We start from the raw sequence: 26,624 nt of genomic DNA on the forward strand, positions 1-26,624 counted from the left end.
GTTTCAAATTCATGCACACTCTGCTGCTGAGTGGAAATTCGTTCTGGAAACAATCCTCCATGCTGTGGCTAAGCCATGTCTCTGTCATACCCTTTCTTCCACAAGTGCTAGTCTATCACAAGGCATACAAGAGGACTTCACTGAAGTTTTGAAGGTAGGAGCTAAGGTACTGGAGGAAGTAAAGGCATAAGGATGTTTAGTAAGTCACGCTTGGATTGCTCAGTTGGTAGAGCACTTGCCCCTGAAAAGCACACATCCCAGATTTGAGTCTCAATCTGGCACACAGGTTTAATCTGCTAGGATGTTTCATGGGTCTACACAAGTACTGAAGCATTGTCCCACCACAAAATTGGTGGTTGCTAATAAACATTACCATTTTCCTGAAGTTAAGTGAATTCTGACAACTGATTACCTGGGAATCATGGTGTCAAGGAACACTGCACAAACCCTATTTCAGAGTGAATAACAGCACATATCCCAAGATACACAAAATTCTTACCTCTATGTTGGTTTCAGACTGAGATATTTCTGAGTCCACTTGTATTCTCTCTCGTTCTTCAATTCGTAAGCTTATTAAAAGTTCTGGTTTATGTGGTTTACAAAACCCTGCATCGATTAACTTGTACCATTTGTCTTCAACCTGTAAGGATTTTTGTGAGTTTCAGAAAATAATTCACCATGCAATCACGTGTAATACATACATCAAATAAATAGCAGAGGCACTTTTCATTTCAGAGCATTCTATTTTTAACACAATATACAAAAAAGCTCTTTTATAAAATCTTATTGAAGTATCAATTTTTGTCAACTTGCATTTACATTATCACATTCATTCATTGTGTTCCATAAATCCCACTGAGAAGGAGAAGCTTTAGGATCACAGAACAAGTTAAGAAATACACTAACAAAACAAGTGACTCACACAAAATTGACTTGTATATTGTATCTGCAGAATATAATTCCTGTACTGCTTAATTTTCTAAGCTTACACCAGCTACATTTAACCAAGTAAAATAGTACAAAAGAAAAACCATTATCCTGAAAAACATGCTGCTTTCTCTGCCATATTAAATATCTGCTATAAGTGGCTATTAAAAAGTTTCCATTTTACGGCATTGCTGCAGCATATATGCAACATAGGATGACTCTGATGAGGGTATATAACCACCTATATGCAGGCAACGGGTCAGTGTGCCATTTGTATCTTTCCAAGATGCTTGAGGTACATGCAGACATGGGAACTATGACGATGTTATTATCAAATGCATGCAGACAGGACAACATGCTGTTATTCTTTACTTGGCTGCCAAAGGATAAACACCAGTAGACAACTATTGGGGAACGAAGAATGTGTATGGGGCAGCACATCTGTGAAAAACCATTGTTGTGGAATGTTGCACCAAGATGAAGGCAACGCATTCCTTGGGCATGTTACTGCAGGCGATGAAAGCTGGTGCCACCAGAAGTTCAAGAGCTAACCATCTGCTGGAAAGGTGATGCTCACCTTCTTCTTTGATTACTCGGACCTATTGCTTACTAATTTCAAAGAACCTGGTGTCTCCATCATTGGAGAACAGTACTACACAATGCTGGAGAAATTATTGCATGTAATTAAGGTGAAACGTCTGGAAAATTGCGACAGGAGTAGCTGCTGCTTCATGATAATCTAAATCCCCATACCGCAAATGTAATAGTGCAGAAGTTACACCAACTCAAGTGGGAAAGACATGAGCACCCGCCCTATAGTCCTGATCTCTACCCATGCAATTATCACACCATTGATCCCTTTAATGGGCCTTGAAGGACTGATGATTCTAGCCAGATGAGGATGAGCGGCAAGCAGTTATGGACTTTTTCATGTGGCAGGACAAGGTGTTCTATCAAACTGGTATCTTCAACCTAGTGCATTGGTGGGATGATTGACTCAAATGCTCACAGTAATTTTGCCTAGTTGGGATACCAATTCTGGACTGCACAGCCTTGGAACAGAAACTTTTTGATCACCCCTTATATTTATCTTCTAATGATATCTTAATAATTACATGATTATAATAGAGGGAAACATTCCACGTGGGAAAAATGTATCTAAAAACAAAGATGATGTAACTTACCACCAAACGAAAGCGTTGGTATGTTGATAGACACACAAACAAACACACAAAATTCAAGCTTTTGCAACCCATGGTTGCTTCATCAGGAAAGAGGAAAAGAGAGGGAAAGACGAAAGGATGTGGGTTTTAAGGGAGAGGGTAAGGAGTCATTCCAATCCCGGGAGCGGAAAGACTTACCTTAGGGGGAAAAAAGTACAGGTATACACTCGCACACACACACATATCCATCCGCACATATACAGACACAAGCAGACATGGTTCAAATTAATGATATGAATATAATAGAGGGAAACATTCCACATGGGAAAAATGAATCTAAAAACAAAGATGATGTAACTTACCAAACGAAAGCATTGGTATGTTGATAAGACACACAAACAAACACAAACATACACACAAAATTCAAGCTTCCACAATCCACGGTTGCTTCATCAGGAAAGAGGGAAGGAGAGGGAAAGACGAAAGGATGTGGGTTTTAATGGAGAGGGTAAGGAGTCATTCCAATCCCGGGAGCAGAAAGACTTACCTTAGGGGGAAAAAAGGACAGGTATACACTCGCGCGCACACACACACACACATATCCATCCCACATATACAGAGACAAGCATAGCGCATTATTGTTCACGTGCAGCATCCTGAATATGGCAAAAAATCTGTCTCATGACATTAGCTGAGAAGCAAATGATGAAGCAAGCACAGGGTCTTCAGACCAATAATCCCTAAGTTTAGGTTTCTTTACAGCGCACATATGAAAAACAATTGAAAAAAAAATGATATACTGTGTGCATCCTCACTGCTCTCCATTTCTTGCATAAAGATTTTGGTTTGGTTCTGTTCTGGCGGCGAAGTTCAAAAATAGTATCAGTAGCATATATATTTCTCTTACTTTACTTTTAGAAACATACTACGATCAAAAAATTGCAACAAACAGTCTAGTTCTGTTGTTAATGTATCAACAGGTACCTAAATTCCAATTGTTTCTTCAAACAGAGGTAATTCAGGGAATGCATCAAAAATGACACCACTCATTATGAAGGGCTGACTGTTGAACTGAATGACAAATCTGACTAATAGAAACTTGGGCTTTAGCTTCTTCATACTCACTACCATCATTCCTATCAGCAGCACAGGTTACACTCTCCAGCTCAAGTGAGTCATCGTTGTCTTCTGAAAAACCACCAATGTCGTCTGAAAGATCGTCATGCTCTGTGCCATTGTTCAAGAGTTCTTCAATCTCTAAGTTTGACAAGTGATGTCTGTTAGCCATATTCACTATTTATATGTTTTACACATGGGAAGGATGCACACAATAGCACAACATGGCAGCCGACATAGAACAAAACAACGTTCAACAATATTCTGAGCACACACACAGTTCATATAACACTGGTACCATTCACGAGAGACTGGCGCGCATTAGCAATCAACAATGCACTTATGACAAGCCAAACAGTTTCACCACTTACAAATGTAAAACATGTGTTTAAATCACAAATAAATAAGTCAGAAGTGAAGAACTTATGACCTTCATCCACGGGATTTTATGGTTAAAACATAGTGAACATATTTAGTACGTCCGTCAGCTCCAACGTGTTAATCATGATGGTGGCTTTCAAATGGACAAACCACAGGATATGGTGATTTCTTTAATATCTTCAGAAAGAAACCATTTCATGACTCCTGACACATCTAGTGACAATTACTTTTATTAATTTTACATCTAAATTATAACTCTGCAGACCTGAATACCGACAGATGGCACGCAGGTAGGATTGTTATTATGAATGCATCTGTGTGCCATACATCTACATCTACATCTACATCTACATTTATACTCCGCAAGCCACCCAATGGTGTGTGGTGGAGGGCACTTTATGTGCCACTGTCATTACCTCCCTTTCCTGTTCCAGTCGCGTATGGTTCGCGGGAAGAACGACTGCCGGAAAGCCTCCGTGCACACTTGAATCTCTCTAATTTTACATTCGTGATTTCCTCGGGAAGTATAAGTAGGGGGAAGCAATATATTCGATACCTCATCCAGAAATGTACCCTCTCGAAACCTGGACAGCAAGCTACACTGCGATGCAGAGCGCCTCTCTTGCAGAGTCTGCCACTTGAGTTTGCTAAACAGCTCCGTAACACTATCACGCTTACCAAATAACCCTGTGATGAAATGCGCCGCTCTTCTTTGGATCTTCTCTATCTCCTCTGTCAACCTGACCTGGTACGGATCCCACACTGATGAGCAATACTCAAGTATAGGTCAAACAAGTGTTTTGTAAGCCACCTCCTTTGTTGATGGACTAAATTTTCTAAGGACTCTCCCAATGAATGTCAATCTGGCACCCACCTTACCAACAATGAATTTTATATGATCATTCCACTTCAAATCGTTCCGTATGCATACTCCCAGATATTTTACAGAAGTAACTAGTACCAATGTTTGTTCCGCTATCATATAATCATACAATAAAGGATCCTTCTTTCTATGTATTCGCAATACATTACATTTGCCTATGTTAAGGGTCAGTTGCCACTCCCTACACCAAGTGCCTATCCGCTGCAGATCTTCCTGTATTTTGCTGCAATTTTCTAATGCTGTAACTTCTTTGTATACTACAGCATCATCCGCGAAAAGCCGCATGGAACTTCCGACACTATCTACTGGGTCATTTATATATATTGTAAAAAACAATGGTCCCATAACACTCCCCTGTGGCACGCCAGAGGTTACTTTAATGTCTGTAGACGTCTCTCCATTGAGAACAACATGCTGTGTTCTGTTTGCTAAAAACTCTTCAATCCAGCCACACAGCTGGTCTGATATTCCGTAGGCTCTTACTTTGTTTATCAGGCGACAGTGCGGAACTGTATCGAACGCCTTCCGGAAGTCACGGAAAATGGCATCTACCTGGGAGCCTGTATCTAATATTTTCTGGGTCTCATGAACAAATAAAGCGAGTTGGGTCTCACACAATCGCTGTTTCCGGAATCCATGTTGATTCCTACTGAGTAGATTCCGGGTTTCCAGAAATGACATCATAAGCGAGCAAAAAACATGTTCTAAAATTCTACAACAGATCGACGTCAGAGATATAGGCCTATAGTTTTGCGCCTCTGCTCGACCACCCTTCTTGAAAACTGGGACTACCTGTGTTCTTTTCCAATCATTTGGAACCTTCAGTTCCTCTAGAGACTTGCGGTACACGGCTGTTAGGAGGGGGGTAAGTTCTTTCGTGTACTCTGTGTAGAATTGAATTGGTATCACGCCAGGTCCATAGATGGAGTAATACTCGAAGAGGATGCTAAACTCAACAAAAGGGTGCTAATATAGCAGCTATCTTTGCTCATGCAACTCCTTGCCAATTTTTGGTATAAAATTAACGACTTGCACCAGCAATCTTCAGTGTAAAACATTCACCTGAAGATGGTTGAACGGTCAGCTAAAATATCATGGCAAGTGGTGGCGGTGGTTAGTGTTTAACGTCCCGTCGACAACGAGGTCATTAGAGACGGAGCTCATGCTCGGGTTAGGGAAGGATTGGGAAGGAAATTGGCCGTGCCCTTTCAAAGGAACCATCCCGGCATTTGTCTGAAGCGATTTAGGGAAATCACGGAAAACCTAAATCAGGATGGCTGGAGACGGGATTGAACCGTCGTCCTCCCGAATGCGAGTCCAGTGTGCTAATCACTGCGCCACCTCGCTCGGTAATATCATGGCAAAACATTAGCATCGTCTGGCTGCAATGCTGAAACTTCATGGAATAAGGATTTATGTATTCTACATACTGTCGATAACCTGAAAAGGATTGTGCACTTCCTCAGCTCTGATAGCAACAATTGTGCCAATTTCAACTGATGATGGCTAAATGGCTGTCAGCCAAATCATCATGGCAAGACGTAGATGATGTCCAGCTGCAATCCTGAAACTTCATGGAATGTATCCAACTTATTGTTGACAACCGGAGATGGCTGAGCACTTCTTCAGTTCCAACTGCAGCCACCATGCCAACTGTAGCTACTGCAACTTCAGCTGTTGCAGAAACTGTGGCATCAAGCCAATGTATGCTACAACCACAACCACAACATTCATGTTCAGTGCTGCCGCAAGAAAGCAATACGAGGGCGCATGCTTCAGTCAATGGCAGCACCACTGCCAGACGAGCGTTGCTGGCGGCACATCACCAATGCGGCCTTGCTCTCCTGCACATCAGCTGCGCTAGGTGAAGTTTTAACTCACAGACTTGAGCATATATGTGTCATAATAGAATGACATAGCATGAGATCAGATTCTACCTGCACTAGTGTTCTTTCCAATTGTTAATCATATCTAATTTCAGTGCTTGGCTCACCACCATTGACATAATTGTATGTTGTTGTTGTTTTTGTCAGTAAGGAACTAAAGAAATAACACACAGCACTAACACTACCTCCATCAATGTTGGTAAATGTTCCAATTTTGAAATAGCAGACGACTGCTACATCTACTTGTAGCACCCACAGCAAGACTTTTATACTTTCCAGCAACCATTCCTCTAGTTATGTTTGCTTGCAGACATTCTGTATCTGTTTTGTAAGCTGAATTCCTTGGTTGAACCCAACTCATTTCTCTTTTCAGATCAATACAATGAGCTTTGAGAATATCATACAAGCAAGACACATGTGGTCACATGCTTCAAATTTAACCACCAATAGAAACTTTCAATACAGTATCATCAAGTGAGGGTCACAGATCTACACACTCACAGTGACCAGTAACCAGTAATACTCGTAATTCAAAGAATCACTTAGAAAGTTATCTAGTAAATCGTAGGCAGCTAGGGCTTTCTAATGGAGTCTAGAGTCCACTCTGTAGTGTTTAACATTAAAGAAAGTCTTTTTCACCTTACAAGCCTTTTAAATTGTGCAAGTAATGGAAATTAGCAAAACACTGTAGTAATAACAACCCAACCACTCTGACCAACATACAAGCCATCAAAAACCACACCAAAATCGCATGAATGGGTACTCAACCATGCCAGTCACGCAGCCACAACACATGAGGCAAACAAAGCATTCTACAAATGATGCCTCATGCACAGCCACTCCCATGATGATGAGTGAAATGTTCCAACTCTGTGGTTAGTACATGACATTAAGTCACTGTCACAGCCACAAACAGCTACTCCATATGTAGTTACATGGTTAGGTGGCTGCCTATGATACAGTCTCAGTATCTGGAGCCACACAACAAACTTTATTTTACTCCCTGGACTAGTACGGCTTACTCTCTTGGACTAATATAATCTTTCTTTACTGCTGTATCAGTTAACATGAGTGTAAACAGTTTTGTACTTGATTATTCTCCAGTGATGGCAGCAAAGCTATTTCACCTGGAATCACTGACAGAATATGTATAGCATGGAATAACAGTGCGGACTGAAAAACCCAATACAGTGAGGTGATAAAAGTCATGGGATACCACCTAATATCATGTTGTACATCCTTTTGTCCTGGGTAGTGCAGCAACTTAGTGTGACATGGACTCAACAAGTTGTTGGAAGTCCTCTGCAAAAATATTGAGCCATGCTGCCTCTATAACCACCCATGATTGCAAAAGTGTTGCTGCTGAATTCATGTTAGGTGATCTGGGTCACCAAACCATTCACCCAAATTGTCCAGAATGTTCTTCAAATGAATCACAAATGATTGTGGCACAGTGACACGGCACAGTCTCATCTATAAAAATCCATCGTCGTTTGGGAAAATGATGTCCACGAATGACGACAAATGGTCTCCAAGTAGCTGAACATCCAAAGGACCTAGACCATTCCATGTAAACATAGCCCATACCTTTATGGAGCGACCACCATCTGGAACAGCGACTTGTTGAAAGCTTGGATCCATGACTTTGTGGGTCTGTCCCACACTCAAACCCTAACACCAGCTCTTACCAACTGAAATCGGGACTCATCTGACCAGGACACAGTTTTCCAGTTGTCTATGGGGCAACCAATATGGTCACGAGCCCAGGAGAGGTGCTGCACGTGATGTTGTGCTGTTAGCAAAGGCACTCCCATCAGTTATCTGCTGCCACAGCCCATTAACACCAAATTTCGCCTCACCGTCTTAACGGATAAGTTCATCGCATGTCCCACATTGATTTATGTGGTTATTTTGTGCAGTGTTGCTTGTCTCTTAGCACTGAAAACTCTTCACCAACACCGTGCCCTCGGTGATTAAGTGAAGGCACTGCATGGTCTGTGGTCAGAGGTAATACCTGAAATATGGTATTCTCAGTATGCTCTTGACACTGTAGATAACAGAACGCTGAATTCCCTAATGATCTCCGAACTGTAATGTCCCATGCATTGAGTTCCATACATAATTTTGCTTTCAAAAGATTGAAAAGGAGAGGTGATAGGCCATTGCCTTGTCGGACACCTGTGCGAATTTCAAAGGGCTCTGATAGTTCCCCACAGAACTTTACTTTGGAGGTCGTGTTGGTTAAAGTTTGCTCTATGATAGCCCGTGTTTTGTTGTCTACTTGTATTCTGCTAGAATTTTGAAGAGAGTTTTCCGTTCGATAGAGTCGTACGCCTTTTTGAAGTCGACAAAGGTCATGATCAGGTTCTGTTTGTGAAGTGAAATCATTTTCAGGTTCCAAATTTGTTCCGCACAAGACCGCCCTTTACGGAAGCCTGCTTGGTATTCCCCAATCAAGTGGTCGGTCTGGCATTCTAGTCTGCTTAGCAAAGCTTTAGAGAGGATCTTGTATGTGACCGGTAGTAGGGATATTCCTCTGTAGTTGTTCGGGTCAGTCTTGTAACATTTTTTGTGTAGTGGGTGTATCAGGGCAGTTTTCAAGTCGTCAGGAATTTTCATGGTCTTCCAGATATCTTCCAAGATCCTGTGGATGTCTTTGGTGAATTCTGAGTCTTGTAACTTCCAGATTTCCGCGATGATGCCGTCTTCTCCTGGTGTTCTGCGATTCTTGAGTGACTTGATTATTTCTTTAACTTCTTCTAGTGTTGGAGGTTCACTATCTGGATTGTACGTGCTCATTTCTGTCATTTCTTCCATAGGGGGGTCTGTGTTGAGCAATTTTTCAAAGTACTTTGCCAGAATGTCACAATTTTTTTTGGTATTGGTTTCTAGGGTTCCATCTGGTCTTCTGAAGCACAAGTTGGGTGGTTGATATGCAGTCATATTTTCTCTGAACGTTCTGTAGAAGTTTCTTGTATTGTTCTTCATGAAGTCCGATTCGATCTCCATCAGTCGCCATTTATCATACTGTCGTTTTTCACTGCGAATGATTTTGCTTGATTGCTTCTGTGTTTTCAGGAAGTTCATCCAATTCTCTTGGGATTTATGGCTATCAAATTTTTTCCATGCACTGATTCGTTGGTCAATAGCTTGGTCACAGTCACACGTGTGGTTCCACCAACGGTGTTTCCTTGTGTGTGGTGCTTGTGCTAGTTTCATGGCCTCTCGGATTCTTCCTGAAAGTTGTGTCCAGTCTGTCATTTTCTCCATTTTAATTTTTTCTAATATTTGTGTTTGGTTTAAAGCAAGGTATTCTGGATCTGGTCTAACAATTTTGTTGTTCTGGAGCTTTTTCTTGGGCAAAAGACGAATCCTGATCTGTAGTAGGTGGTGGTCTGAGTCGAAGTAGCCTTTACGAGTGTCTATGTTCAAAATTTCTTTTTGTGAGTCTTTCTGGACTATTACGTGGTCGATTTGTAGTTCTTGCTTTCCACTGGGGAATTTCCATGTGGTAAGTTTCCATGTTGGTTTCTTGAATTTTGTTGACATAATGCCAAGGTCGTGGCTTTTGCAAAAGTCTATCAGGTGTTTTCCGTTTTTGTTTGTGTCCTTGTGTGAAGTATGTTTTCCTGTGGTATGTCTGTATATCTTTTCTTTTCCGAGTTTAGCGTTGAAGTCTCCCAGTATTATTTTGACTCTATGTGCAGGAATTTTTTCTGATAGTTTCTTCCATCGTCGTCCAGAAGTCATCAATTTCATCCGTGTTTTTCCTGTTGTAGTCATTAGTCGGTGCATGTGCGCTGATTATTGTGTAGGACTTGTTGGCTGATTTCACTGTGATGGTGCTGATTCTTTCGTTTGGTGACGAAAAGTCGATTATGCTGTCCGTGATGGACCTGTGTACTGCAAATCCTGTGCCAAAAAGCCTTAGGTTTTCCAGTTGTCTCGATGGTTTTCCTTTGTATATTCTGAAATTCTCCGTGTTGAAATGGTCTTCGTCTGTGAATCGTGTTTCTTGCAGTATGTGAATCGTGTTTCTTGCAGTGCACATATTTTGATTTGAAATTTTTCGAGTGTGTCTGTCAGTTGTTTCATCTTTCCTTTCTTCATCAGTGTGTTCACGTTGAGTGTGCCGATGTAGTGTTTGCATTTGGTTTTGAGGGAGTTTGAGAAGCTCCGATTCTTCTCATGATGTCCGTGAGCCCCCGGAATCCGATGCTCATGACGATCCCAGTCTATTGACTGGGGCCCAGGGTAATGAGATTTTTCTCGTTGTACCATCATGATGTTTAGCAGTTGGGTATATGGCATGCTGCCGAGTACAACCTGACTTTCCAGATCAGGAGGTTGGTTGAGGCCGCCACTGACATGTGGAGCAGACGCCTTATATATATATATCTCTGTGTGTGTGTGTGTGTTTTGTCTAATTAATTCAGAAGAAGGCCTTTTGGCCAAAAGCTTACTTGCTTCGCTGTCTGCGACTCTACATCCCCACCACATATTAGGTAGCAATCTATCCTTTTCATAATATTGTCATTAACAGCCCTTAATTTTCCATTGTTTGATAATTGCAAACTGTTTATTAAAAGTTTTCTTCACACAAAGATCTGGCAACAATTTTTTATGTCTGAATGCTTCACATTTTTGTATTTTGTGCTATAGTGTTGACTGCTTCTCAATCAATGTGCAGTATTTTAGCCATGCTTATATGTTTACTGTATGGTTAAATGATGATGGCATCCTGTTGGGTAAAATATTCCGGAGGTAAAATAGTCCCCCATTCGGATCTCCGGGTGGGGACTACTCAAGAGGACATCGTTATCAGGAGAAAGAAAACTGGCGTTCTACAGATCGGAGCGTGGAATGTCAGATCCCTTAATCGGGCAGGTAGGTTAGAAAATTTAAAAAGGGAAATGGATAGGTTGAAGTTAGATATAGTGGGAATTAGTGAAGTTTGGTGGCAGGAGGAACAAGACTATTGGGCAGGTGAATACAGGGTTATAAATACAAAATCAGATAGGGGTAATGCAGGAGTAGGTTTAATAATGAATAAAAAAATAGGAGTGCGGGTAAGCTACTACCAACAGCATAGTGAACACATTATTGTGGCCAAGACAGACACGAAGCCCATGCCTACTACAGTAGTACAAGTTTATATGCCAACTAGCTCTGCAGATGATGAAGAAATTGATGAAATGTATGATGAGATAAAAGAAATTATTCAGGTAGTGAAGGGAGACGAAAATTTAAAGGAAAAGGGAGAGGGGGAAAATAGTGGGTGAATATGGATTGGGGGAGAGAAATGAAAGAGGAAGCTGTCTGGTAGAATTTTGCACAGAGCATAACTTAATCATATCTAACACTTGGTTCAAGAATCATAAAAGAAGGTTGTATACATGGAAGAATCCTGGAGATACTAGAAGGTATCAGATAGATTATATAATGGTAAGACAGAGATTTAGGAACCAGGTTTTAAATTGTAAGACATTTCCAGGGGCAGATGTGGACTCTGACCACAATCTATTGGTTATGAACTGTGGATTAAAACTGAAGAACCTGCAAAAAGGTGGGAATTTAAGGAGATGGGACCTAGATAAACTGAAAGAACCAGAGGTTGTACAGAGTTTCAGGGAGAGCATAAGGGAACAATTGACAGGAATGGGGGAAAGAAATACAGTAGAAGAAGAATGGGTAGCTCTGAGGGATGAAGTAGTGAAGGTGTGGTGTTACCTTTTTTATTATTTTATCTTCTCCTCATTATCTATTGAAACAACATCGCATTGTAATGTAATTTTAATTTTCACCAAAAGCACATTCAACACAGCGGGAAAAATACACGTCTTTCGTAACAAGACAAAGAGAGAGAGAGACATCCATTAGCTCTTAAAAACAAAAAAAGTACGCAAAAGTAAAAAAAAAAGAACAAAATTATTTATAAAATCGGTCGCTGGCGCAGCGCTCTTCTGCGTGCGCGATCGTAAATTATAACTTTGCGGAAGTCAAAGTACCATTACAATGCCTCCTCTACTGACACGCTCCGCAAGCGAGCGTGGCAGTATAGAAAATTTACATAGATACATATATATATATATATATATATATATATATATGAGAAAATAAGAAATTTACATATTACAAAAAATATTTCTGTGCACAATGCTCTTTGCATATCAGTCTTTGTATACAGTCTTTTTGGTGTGTATCTTCTTTAGGAGTCGTAACATTAATGTCTTTGAATTGCAGCGTATTATCGTTGCTTAGCACAGCGTTTGAATTCAGTTCACATGATTCGTCTTTACAATGGAATTAATTCGAACAATAAATGTTTCTATTATATTGCTCCAATGTCTGTAAACGTAGTATCGGATTCTGAGTGTGTGTATACTGCCTGGATCTCTTGCGTGTGACTTGAAGAAAATCCAAAGTTTGTTCAATGTGTCAACATAAAATTGTGATCTCCAGCAGTCGAATTTTGGTGGCGTCTACCGGGGTATAAATGGTCAATGAGGGCACAGGAAACACCTCACTGCCTACGACAGGTGATGAGCTTGTCTTTTACACCAACCTGAAGACCTGCCGGCTTCCACAACACCATACACTTCAAAGCATATTGACACTACGTACATATTGCTTGACCAGTGTTCCATCACGTTGGTTTCTTCTTTGCATTTTCAGTTGCATTTATATGAATCATGTGCTACATTCACAAGTCCTTTGCAGCTCATTAACATCTCCTTAAAATACATTTCTTACGTAAAGTACATAAATATACAAATATTTACAATTAATCATTACATGAGATACATTGTTGTCATACAGTACATATACAGAATTAAATGAAAAATATAGTAAATTTTTACGTTACATTCAATACCATTGTGCTGACATGTGAATTACATTACATTCAGATTGCAATATACATTCTATTTGTTAGCTCCTTTTTTTTTTATTTTTTTTTTTTTTATTTTTTTTTATTATTTTATTTTATTTATTTTTTTTTTTTTTTCGTTACACTTGCAACATTTGAAGATAATTGTGGCAACTCGCTAGAATATTCAACTTAAAATTCATCTTGCTCCTGGAATAAAATTTACACATATTTCAAGCTTCAAGACAGCCCTCTGTAGGAGGATAGGTTCATGGGATGGTTGCTGACTACTTCATAAATACTAGTAAAGTCATCCCCTACAGTGGACTACACAAAATAAAATATGATAAATAAAATACATGTTAACTTAATATAATGTAAAAGTTCCTATACCTAATACCGTTTCTAAGTGTGGTGTCCCCACTATTGCTGTTTCTAAGAATGGTACCCCTCTATCATCATTTCTAAGAGTGGTGCCCCTCTAAATATCTTAGGATCCTACAAGTATGTACATCAGTGTGGTAAGTATATATATAGTTCAAGTCAATCATGTTCCTATAAAGTTTGTGTAGTTCATCTCCTTCCTTTCATGAGTATCAAGTAATATAAATAAATGTTTTACTTAATAGATAAATAAATCTTCTTAGATAATTGCTGCTGCGTTCCATGCTGTATATCCATTCTGTATTTACCTTGTGGTACCTGTAAAATTCTATTCATAAATAAATATGTGTGTATGTCTCTCCATACTGTCAGATAATCACGAATTATATAATGTCAAATATTTTATCAACATGTATAAATTTTTCTAAGGGAGGGATGAAAGTATGAGCCGCAACAGAGGACTGACGTTTTGTTTTCTCCTTATTCTCCTTTCTATTTAATGGTGCATTAGTTCAGTTCAGTAGACGAGCTTTAATTATGTCATTAGATGACTGCTAAATATGTTCTCTTAAATAATTCTTCCAATCTGAAGTGTCAAGCCTACATAACTCCAAAAATTTCATTACAAGTTCCCATTAGATTAGTGTTAAAGTGTTATAGATTTAAATCTTCTGGTATATTTCCAACAGTGGCTGCTGTAAATAATTCTTTCCACATAAATCTATACTTTCACCTTTAGTTATAAGAATATATAAGACACCACATAAGTTATTATCTCAGGCATACCAATCTTTCAATAAATAATTTTCTTTCCACTACTTTCATTATGTATTCCAAGAGTACATGTGATATAGCGTTCAAATCTAGTTTCTCTCCTCTCAACATATTCTCAATTACTCATAACATTCTCACCTATCCATTATTAATTCTTCACAAAATAACATACTTATTCCTCAGCATTATATATATATATATATATATATATATATATTCCTCTTATTCATCACCACTTTACCTCTCTCCATATTACTATTTATCCTCTTATTAAACTAAAATTACATTCACTCATCTCATTCAGTCACTCACATCACTCATATCAACATTACTATTATCACATGCCTCCTAAAGAAAATAATTCTGTTCAGTTCTCTGCCTCCTCTAATGTGTATATGCCTCCTCTAATGTGTATATGCCTCAATAGCAACTCCTCTTATAACCAAATATCTTATTAGCTATTGGATGGTTCACATTGCTTTCTACACTTACCTGCATTCATTAGATTGTAAGTATCTGTATAACTTAAATGTAGGCTCATCATAATTGTATATCATATTAATTATCTTCTTCTCATTGGCTAACATTTTACTGTATGTATTTTTTCAAATGTCTGTGTGGATGTAGACCTCTGGGTTTATGTGTTAATGGATATTCTAATGAATAACAGCCAGGGTGTGGAATATTTGCAATTCGGTATGGTCCAGAGTATAAGATCTGCCATTTCCTGTTTAAATGTTTCAGTTTTGTGGGTTTAGGATGTGTTCTTAGTAAAACTAACTCATCAACTTGAAATGTTTGTGCTTTCCTGACACCTCTGTCATATTTCTGCTTTCTTTCCTTAGCTTTGTCACATAATGTTGTGTAAGCTTGTCTTACCTTTTCTTCTAAACTAACATGATTTGTTGTTGCTGTAAGTTTAGGTAGAGGGTCTGTCCATTCATTTCTTTCTGTTTTATCCATAATTAATTCAGTTGGTGTGTATCCAGTAGAAATGTGAGTTAAATTGTTCACTATTTGTTCAAATGGTGCTAGGTATTCTACCCATTTTGTGTGCTTCTCTGGTGTGTGTGTTCTCATAAACTGTCCAAATTCTCGAAATGTTCTTTCTACTGGGTTTCCTGCTGCGTGAAATCTTGAAATTAAAATATGTTTAACATTCTGTTCTTCAATAAATGTCTTCCATTTTAAACTGGTAAAATATGCTGCATTATCCGTGATCATAACTTCAGGTTTTCCTATTCTTACAAAATAATCTGTTAATAGACGTCTGGTAATAGCAGTGGTAGAAACTGAACGTAAAGCATATAATTTTAATACTTTGTGAAAACATCTAACACAGCAAGGATGTATTTCATTCCTCCACGTGCTTGTGGATAGGGTCCTGCAATATCTAAAGAAATTAGCTGTAATGGCCTCTTAGGTATGATTGGGTGCAATTCATTCATGCTTGTGCGATTAGAATATTTGGCTTTCTGACATATGATGCATTTCCTAATATTACTCAATACTCTTCGCCTTAAATTTGGAAAATAGCAATATTGTATAATCTTATCTGTACATTTGGTTACACCATAGTGTCCCCAAGTTCTGTGTGTAAATAAAATAAAATCATCAACATGAGCTTCAGGTAAGCAAACACACCAATGCTGTGATTCAGGGTTTCGTCGGTGGAATAATACTTCTTTGTGTAACGTGTAATATTTTTCAAGATGTGGGTCTGTTCCTGCACGTAATTTATTCTTTATCTGAATCCACCTGGGATCATTGTGTTGCAATATGGCTAACTTCCTGCACATGTTTTTGTAGTAAGGTGCAAATGTACCGTCATACATGAGTAAAATTTTAAAATCTGATGTTTGTTCTGTCACATCTGAAAATTCTTGTAGGCCTTGTGGCAAACGAGATAGAGCATCGGCTATAATGTTGGATTCTCCTTTTATATATATAATATCAAAATCATATTCTTGTAGTGATGCACACCAGCGTGTAAGACGTGGATGTAATAACTTGCATGATAGCAGGAAAGAAAGAGCTTGATGATCAGTATAAAGCTTAGTACGTTTTCCCCATAGAAAGTAGCGAAACTTGCGAAACGCCCATACTATGGCAAGTGTTTCGCGCTCGGTCACTGAATATGACTTTTCGCATTCAGTGAGCGTGCGGCTAGCAAAACTTATAGGTTTGATGACTGTTTGTTCATCTTCTACATGAATTTGGAATAAAAATGCTCCGAGCCCATAGGAACTTGCATCTGTTACTAGGCAAAAGTCTGACGTCATGTCAGGATGACATAACAACGGTGCATTAACTAAAGCATTCTTAATCGCTTCAAAATCTGTCTGACAGAACTCTGTCCATTTCCAAATATTATTTCTTTTGAGTAAAGATAGAAGATGTGGACTGTTAAGAAGGTGGTAGGGTACAAATTTCCTGAAGAATGAAGATAGACCAAGAAAGGCTTTGAGTTGTTTACGATTCTGTGGGGATGGAAAATTCTTTATTGCATCAATTTTTCTTGAGTCGGGATAAATGCCTGTTATGGGTTTTGGTATCACTGACGAACTTGGTATTACATTCTCTTTAAGTTTACGTACCTCTTTCTGAATATTATCTGTTTCTCCCTTTACTTGTTCCTTTGTCTTATCTAAAATGATCTGTGTCATTGTCTCAAACTTCTCATCTAAATAATCATCACATAATTTGCATTCATGTACAAGTTTTTCTGCTAGAGTTGTGTCATTCTTTAAAGATGCTACATCTGCTCTGTCTTCAAGCTTTTCTAACTTTTCCTGTAAGGATTTCTGCTCCAATGTTACATCATTTAATCTGTCTGAAAGGTCTGTAATCGTCAGGTCTAAGTGTTCTTGGTTAGTTTTTACGGAATTGTGTGACTGTCGTAATTCATCAACTTGGGTACTGGTTTTCTGTTGTTCAAAAACTACTGTTAACAATTTCTCATTACATCGTTGTAAGTCAGTTTTTGTCTCGTCACTGAATTCCACAAATACCTTTTCTTGTCTCGTAACCTTGTCTGATAAGTCAGTAAATTTCCTTCCAAGACTACTGGTGGTTTCTGTCAAGTCGGCAATTTGTCTCGACTGTTTTTCAAAATTTTGTTTTATGTCCCGTGTCAGTTCATCGAATTTAGTGTCAAATTTCCCAATGTCACGTTTTAAATTGTCGTCTAAAGCGTCAAATCTTTTGTCTAAAGTGTCAAATTTTCTGTTTTGGTCACCAAGTAATTTCAGAATCTGGTTGAGCATGTCAGAGTCCTGTGTCTTAGTTTCGTCATTTTTTCGTGTCTGATTGATGTCTGGTTCTGAAGTTGACGTTGTCAATGTCACGTTTTGTCGCGTAGTACTCACTCTCCATTCGCCTGTATATCTGTTTAAATATAGGGGTTGTTGTCTTAATCGATCCGGTAAAATTATGTCTTGAACATCCTCCCTATTAAGTTCAATATTCATTTGACTGTCGGACATGTTTTGCAATGTGTCACTTTCACTAAGCTCGTCCGCGGAAACAATTTCTACGCGTCTAGCGTCCATCTTGCGGTTTTCACAATTAATTGTAAATAAAATTTTCCAATGGTAAAAAAAAAATTTTTAAATATGATATGTTGAAATCTGAAATTTCTCTTATGGAAATGGATATTTCCATATGATTTCTAATTAGAAATTGAATTATTAAACTGGTACTGAAATTTCCCTCGCACAAATAAATGACTGTGAATATGCTCTTCACTTACTATTTCCAATAATAGTAGTAAATCAATTTTAACTACAATTTGAAAAAATAATTTCGAAATAAATGGATCGGAATAAAGGAAGTACAGATGGCTGCTTGAAACTGGAAAAAATGTAAATTTCTGTACTCACCAATTTTTTTCAGTCTTATGTTGCAAATGTAGCGTCAAATATAGTTTTCAATCCAAAATTTTTCTTTCGCGTCCGTGCAAATTATTTTATGGAACGTTATCCTTTCCCCATTTTTTTTTTTTTTTTTTTTTTACCAAATTAATTTCCTCAGCATGAAAATAAAAATTATCACAAATTAATAACAGGGAAAACAAAATTGTCGTAAATTTCATGCACGTAACATTACAATTGAAATGAATGAGACTTAGTCCAAATTCATTTTCTGATGCTATTAAGTGGTTAAAATTAGATAAAATGTCCAAAATTTATAATAACTGCACCTGTATCAAATCCAAACTGCACTTGTATCAAATCCGAACTGCACTTGTATCAAATCCGAAGATTGCAAGTCCTGTCACTAGGACGCCAATTGTGGTGTTACCTTTTTTATTATTTTATCTTCTCCTCATTATCTATTGAAACAACATCGCATTGTAATGTAATTTTAATTTTCACCAAAAGCACATTCAACACAGCGGGAAAAATACACGTCTTTCGTAACAAGACAAAGAGAGAGAGAGACATCCATTAGCTCTTAAAAACAAAAAAAGTACGCAAAAGTAAAAAAAAAAGAACAAAATTATTTATAAAATCGGTCGCTGGCGCAGCGCTCTTCTGCGTGCGCGATCGTAAATTATAACTTTGCGGAAGTCAAAGTACCATTACAAAGGCAGCAGAGGATCAAGTAGGTAAAAAGACGAGGGCTAGTAGAAATCCTTGGGTAACAGAAGAAATATTGAATTTAATTGTTGAAAGGAGAAAATATAAAAACGCAGTAAATGAAGCAAGCAAAAAGGAATACAAACGTCTCAAAAATGAGATCGACAGGAAGTGCAAAATGGCTAAGCAGGCATGGCTAGAGGACAAATGTAAGGATGTAGAGGCTTATCTCAATAGGGGTAAGATAGATACTGCCTACAGGAAAATTAAAGAGACCTTTGGAGAAAAGAGAGCCACTTGTATGAATATCAAGAGCTCAGATGGAAACCCAGTTCTAAGCAAAGAAGGGAAAGCAGAAAGATGGAAGGAGTATATAGAGGCTCTATACAAGGGCGATGTACTTGAGGACAATATTATGGAAATGGAAGAGGATGTAGATGAAGATGAAATGGAAGATACAATACTGCGTGAAGAGTGTGACAGAGCACTGAAAGACCTGAGTCGAGACAAGGCCCCGGGAGTAGACAACATTCCATTGGAACTACTGACAGCCTTGGGGGAGCCAGTCCTGACAAAACTCTACCGTCTGGTGAGGAAGATGTATGACACAGGCGAAATACCCTCAGACTTCAAGAAGAATATAATAATTCCAATCCCAAAGAAAGCAAGTGTTGACAGATGTGAAAATTACCAAACTATCAGTTTAATAAGTCACACCTGCAAAATACTAACGCGAATTCTTTACAGACAAATGGAAAAACTGGTAGAAGCCGACCACGGCGAAGATCAGTTTGGATTTCACAGAAATGTTGGAATACGTGAGGCAATACTGACCCTACGACTTATCTTAGAAAATAGATTAAGGAAAGGCGAACCTACATTTCTAGCATTTGTAGACTTAAAGAAAGCTTTTGACAATGTTGACTGGAATACTCTCTTTCAAATTCTGAAGGTGGCAGGGGTAAAATACAGGGAGCGAAAGGCTATTTACAATTTGTACAGAAACCAGATGGCAGTTATAAGAGTCGAGGGGCATGAAAAGGAAGCAGCAGTTGGTAAGGGAGTGAGACAGGGCAGTAGCCTGTCCCCGATGTTATTCGATCTGTATATTGAGCAAGCAGTAAAGGAAATAAAAGAAAAATTCGGAGTAGGTATTAAAATCCATGGAGAAAAAATAAAAACGTTGAGGTTCGCCGATGACATTGTAATTCTGTCAGAGACAGCAAAGGACTTGGAAGAGCAGTTGAACGGAATGGACAGTGTCTTGAAAGGAGGATATAAGATGAACATCAACAAAAGCAAAACTAGGATAATGGAATGTAGTCGAATTAAGTCGGATGATGCTGAGGGAATTAGATTAGGAAATGAGACACTTAAAGTAGTAAAGGAGTTTTGCTATTTGTGGAGAAAAATAACTGACGATGGTCGAAGTAGAGAGGATATAAAATGTAGACTGGCAATGGCAAGGAAAGCGTTTCTGAAGAAGAGAAATCTGTTAACATCGAGTATAGATTTAAGTGTCAGGAAGTCATTTCTGAAAGTATTTGTATGGAGTGTAGCCATGTATGGAAGTGAAACATGGACGATAAATAGTTTGGACAAGAAGAGAATAGAAGCCTTCGAAATGTGGTGTTACAGAAGAATGCTGGAGATTAGATGGGTAGATCACATAACTAATGAGGAAGTATTGAATAGAATTGGGGAGGAGTTTGTACCACAACTTGACAAGAAGAAGGGACCGGTTGGTAGGACATGTTCTGAGGCATCAAGGGATCACAAATTTAGCATTGGAGGGCAGCGTGGAAGGTAAGAATCGTAGAAGGAGACCAAGAGATGAATACACTAAGCATATTCAGAAGGATGTAGGTTGCAGTAAGTACTGGGAGATGATGAAGCTTGCACAGGATAGAGTAGCATGGAGAGCTGCTTCAAACCAGTCTCAGGACTGAAGACAACAACAACATATGTTTTTAAATTTTTGTATATTTTCAAATAATACTCTGAGAAGAGAATTAAGAGTTACTACATTATATCCATGAAGGTAAGTATGCATTTATGTGTTTCTATACCTCTGAATTATTGTATGCAAATTTATTAAGTTACAATGATTACAGTATGCAGTCTTGTACTGTTTAAATAATTAGTCAAAATATTACAGAGTGAAGTTTTGTGTTATTATGCAGACACCAACAGCAAAATTTGAAGCTTGTGTTAAAAGAAATGGAGCATTCTGAAATCTGGATGGGCCAACACTAGCGCTATGTTTGGAGTGGTTTTAGGTTTTTAGAGCACCTTTTTGCATTCTGTCAACCAATTGAATGAGGCCACTTTTTCTGTAGCTAGGTCATTGGAAGTGCTAAATTTGTATAATTGGCTGTGGATCGTTTGTAGAAATTTGATAAACCTAGGAATGACTGTAGATCCTTTAAATTCAGTGGTTCAGGAAAATGCCTAAAAACTTCAACTAATATTGGATCAGGGTTGTTCAGGAAAATGACTAACAGCTTCAACTAATTTTGGATCAGGGCAGACACCTTCACTGGTTATAATGTGTCCAAAGTAGTTTACTTGACTTTGCGCAAAATGACGTTTATCTATCAAAGAAGACTAGTTCATGCTCCCCATATGTTTCAAAATTGCTTGAAGTCTGTGGTGTGACAGGTTGTTCTACCTCTTCCTTGCAATAAGGTGAAAGATGTTTGTGTAAAAACATTGTTTATATAGTTAGTATGTAAAGAATATCCACTGTGCATGCATCAATTTTGGTTTCTGCAAAAACGATGCGAGAAGTGTGAGCGCACATTGGCAATGCACAAAGCTGTTAAAGAATCTCTACCTGCTCTGGAGGTGGCATTTCTACTTTAACCATGGCTTGGTACTGTTTTGGAAGGCACAGAGGATGCACATCTGCCAACAATGTAAACAACCAAAAACAATTGTAAAAGCTGTCGAGAAATGTCTTTCTCTTATGTACACTTCTGAAATTCATTTCAGATATGCTGTTCTGAGTAATAAGAGATTTGTCACCAAACATTGTAAAGACTGAATACAAGGACAACCAAATGCAGAAGAGTTCACTAAAAAGGCATTTACATCACTTTGTAGTGAGTTGGCATACATTTGAGTTCTCTTAGCCTTCGACCCTATGCAGATGGTTAGTGGCATGGAATAATAGCTCCACTGCATCAAGAAAAACATGAGAAGATGACTGTTAATCTTCAATAAGGGATGACTGTAAATATACAATAAGGTAAAAGTGCTCATGAACAACATCGAGGTGACAGATCGTGAGTGAAGTTGTTGGTTTAGTTACAAACTATAACAGAACCTTCTTAAACTCTTCACTTTATCTTAGTCCCACAACATGACGGGTACATAAGAACTTCAGGTCTCTCAGTATGCTGCTTCATGTCTTCACTGTAAATGATTACGTCACTGAAATACGCAAGAGCTTGCATTGGGGTGAGCTCTTTTAAAACTATATCCATTACGTGCTGAAAGCTAACTGGCACACTGTGAAGTCTAAATGGCAATAAAAGGTATTTATAAACTCTGGTCACATCAGCAAAAGAAGTCTTTGCTTCGACATTTGGATGAACTGTCAGTTGAGAATATACACTTGTAAGATCACAAACTGAAAAAAATCGACTTTTGCCCAATTAATCCCATGTTTCCATCACATTTGGTAAGGGATAAATGTCCAGAGTAGTAACTGCATTCCAAGCTCGATAACTGACACAAAATTGGAACTTGAAGTCTCCAGAAAATGATTTAATGGAAACAATAACTATTGGCAATGACCATGGAGGATCTTCAGGCTGTCTTGGTTTTATTTTATAATTCTGGCTTCCATTTGTTTTTAAACCATTTCTTCTGCCAACTCTCATTCAGTTTACAGTAATCGATAAGGGTTCTGAGTGATCAGTGCTGCATTTTTGATATGCATACGATGCTGAACCAAATGAGTGGCAGGTAAATTTAAATGTTCTCAAAAGAGATATGCATACTCCAATACCACAGGTGCCAAGCTCTTTTTCTCAATAACTGTCAATTGTTCTATCTTCTCCCAATTCTTAGTCTTTAGTTCACTATTGGCCTTAACTTCAACTTGCAGTTTTCCTGTACCACTAAAAAAATCTGCCTTCTTAATGGCAACATTTCTGAGCCGGTGCGGCTCGCATTTTATGGTAGATTCTTATTTTGATATCTTTGGTTGGTTTTGGTTTTCAAATCAGCGAGGGAAGGGAGTGCGGAGAGAGCACCAGGACAGTGGGCAGTGAGCATGTTTGTAGCACATAGTGGCATGCTGGACCCATAACCCAAAGGTCTGTGGATCAAAACTAAGGTCTGTGGATCAAAATAGATGTCTGTGGATCAAAACCACATTCTGCTATCAAATTGATACCGTTTTTCTTTCCTAGAGAGGCATGCAAACCAAAACACGCAACCTTCAATAGTGATTAACACCTCACCAGGAACCAGCTATGGTTGTGCCCAAGAAGCAGCCTCACCAGTAACCAGCAGTGGTTGTGCCCAAAAAGCAGGACTCATGGGAGGACTGGCCGAGATGGTTTAATTGAAAATCATTTACCATGACATTTTATTAACACAAGTATTGTAAATTGATATAACTATACTGAACATTCAAGTGTAGTACAATTCTTGTTTTAACAACAATAAGTACTAAATGGAAAGAAACAATAAGGAAATAGTTTAAATTAAAACAGTAATACAAATCCATACACAGAGCAGGAACTAGATAACTGTTTCCTGTTGATCGGAGACACCTTTACCTTTGGGGCACGGCAGTAGATGAAGTGAAAACATAAAATCGGGCACCCACCGAACATCAGAACAACAGAATTGCAGTAGTTACAGGAGTTAATACACAAGCAAAACCTCAAGACTGCAATAAGAAAACAATACAAGTGAATAACATAGATTAATAAGGCTGCACTTAAAGTTGAATCCACAAGAATTCATTCAACAGCCAACCCGAGTAGACGAGGGCCACAGTAGCTGGTACAACCACCAACCACACTCATGCAGTGGACCTGCCAGCATGGGACCAGCGACAGACCAAGTAGGACACCACACAAACACCAAGTCAGAAAAGTCACAAACCAAATTACAGTTGAACTCTGCAACAAACACACACATCACCAGTTAGTTTCTATGTGGATCATAAGAAGGATAATTCACCACAAAGGTTTTTTAATGCATAATCAAATGACAGAACATAACCTGCATATACATAAGGGGTAGCCTACAAGAATTTGCTAGCAATAAAGCAGCCTGCACATATATACAGATCTCCACAAATTAGGAGAAAACTATTTTGAACTGCTATGCTTATAAGTAAATGATAACTCGCTTACACTCATTTTAAAACTATCAGTGAGAATAACAATAAATATGTCCAAGTAACTTTTAGACATTGGAGAGAATTTATAGCTCCCTGGAAGAAGTGAGGAGAAACAACTGTGCAGCTTACTGATTAAAACAAAGTTCTGATCACAGCTCAACTAAAAATAGACTAGTGTATAACACAAAATATTCCCCTTAAGTAAAAAGGGTACTGACCACAGTTTTAACTGATAATAACTTGAAACTCAGACTGTATAAAAGTGACTTAGCATTAACACTGAGAGATTGAGCCACTACTGGATCACCAAAGCAACAAGTCTGATGCAAAACATATAACTAGCAAGCTTAACTGCTAATTGATTTCAAACAGTCAGAACTGCCAAAGACAGCTTCGAACACCAATACAATACCAGCAAGCTGTTGTGGACGTATTCGCTCTGTCAATATCCCAAGTTAAAGCTTAATGTCCGCAGCTGATAACAGCAGAAGAGCACTTCGGGTCGAGTTAGCAATCCCTGCTGAGTTGTGCAGAACTGCTTGTCCTCCAAAATAAGGCAGCCAACTAATGCAACACAGCTGCAGCTCAGTACGGAAAGCCAGCAAGCATCCACATGCGACAATCAATGGCTACCAATTCGGTATCTCTTTACATGCCCACTGACACAAACACACTCACTGCCCATCATTCAAGTGCTCTCTCCTCTCTCCTTCCCTTGCCGTTTTCAAAACCAAAACTGACCGACGTGGTAAGACTGTGAAGATAAGACAACACCAAAGATATCAAAATAAGAATCAACTGCAACATCCGAGTCGCACTGGGCTCAACCCTTCCCCCCACCCGCAACTCCACTCCCCAAACTGGACTCCAGGGAGGGGAGACACTAGGTTAAACAGTCCTTACCCCATATTGCCATCCTTGACCTGGCTGATATGCACCCTGTGCACAGCATCCAAGACCTCATCTCACACCCACAGCATGACCAAGGAGGGCACCTCGATGACTCGCCATGGTCCCACAAAACATGTGGTAAACTTAACTTGTTGGGGTTCCTGCCCTTCCCTTCATGCCCCATGTCATAATGCAAATAAACAAGTTTACCACCTTAAAAATCACCACTCAAAGTTTCTGGTTATAATGGAGTGCCTCCTTATGATGAGCCATAGAAATATTAGCTTTAGCCTGTCGCCAGTTCTCCTGAATAATATCCAGACTAACCACCTTGGGCACAATTTGGATACCCCTCACTTGTTAGCGAATGGGGAGTTAACTGGATGCACAAACATCAATGAAACTGCAGTAGCTTGGTGCAGCTCATGTTTTGCCATGTTAAATGCAAAGTTCAACCATGGCAAATACTGGTCCCATTTTGCCATACTATCAGTGTGAAAAGCAATAAGTGTGGCCTTCAAATTCCTATTCATCCTCTCTGCAAAGAAAGGCTGCGGGGTAATAAGGTGTCGTAGTCATGTGCTTAATGCCTTTTTTAAAACAAAACCCATGAAATTCCTGGGAAGCAAAAGCTGGGGCATTTTCAGTCACTAAGATAACGGTAGGACCAAACCATGAAATGATTTTACTTAGGAAGTTTGCACTAGCTCTTGCCTTTATACCAGTACTGGGCATAAACCACGTGAACCTAGTAAACGCATAAACAGCAATGAAAATGTACCTACAACCACACTTTAAGCGGAAAAAAGGGTCAATGTAGCAAACGAAAAGTAGCTGCATAGGAAATTCTGGCTATGTCGAATTAAGAAGCAATCCCGAACTGGGTTTGGATCTTTTGCATTCCTGACACTAACTAATTGCTTAACTTCTTTATACAGGGAAGGCCAGGTGACGTGCTCCCTGATCTTATGAAGTATCTTGTAAAGGTAAAGCCCCCCCACCCACCCAACACTGAAAGATGGTAAAAGGGTTTCTGTGCAGAGATCACCTTTCCTAACCTGGTTCCCATCTGAATCTTGACATAGCCCCAGACCCGAAAGAGTTCAGGCACTTCACCCAGAACCACAGCCACCAAGTTCTCTTTCTGGACCGCCTGTTTTCTAGGGCTCCCGTCAGCATCAGCTTCAAACATTCTTCTGAAGGCATCAGTGATCACATTGTCAGAACCCCTGATGTGACTGATCTTAAACTGAAATGCAGATATCCTGATGGTCCACCTCGCAATCCTACCAGTCTTGCAGCTTGGTTGTCTGTGTCCAACACAAAGGACAGATGCTTAAGGTAGAACTGAAATTTTTTGGTAGCAATGAGGACCGCTGGCACCTTGAACTCATAGGTGAAATATT

At 38.9% G+C, this 26,624-nt stretch overlaps 1 protein-coding gene across 2 annotated transcripts in view; it reads right to left on the reverse strand.

The window, feature by feature from the left end:
* The window catches only part of LOC126195278 (centrosomal protein of 120 kDa-like), a 238,950-nt gene that overhangs the window by 131,595 nt on the left and 80,731 nt on the right, over positions 1-26,624 (reverse strand). For both annotated transcript variants that reach the window (XM_049933815.1, XM_049933814.1), the window contains exon 4: positions 500-640. In XM_049933815.1, the coding sequence (XP_049789772.1) occupies positions 500-640 (141 nt within the window). The remainder of the gene's footprint in view (positions 1-499; positions 641-26,624) is intronic.

The sequence above is a fragment of the Schistocerca nitens genome, chromosome 7 (assembly GCF_023898315.1).
Source record: "Schistocerca nitens isolate TAMUIC-IGC-003100 chromosome 7, iqSchNite1.1, whole genome shotgun sequence".
Taxonomy (NCBI): domain Eukaryota; kingdom Metazoa; phylum Arthropoda; class Insecta; order Orthoptera; family Acrididae; genus Schistocerca; species Schistocerca nitens.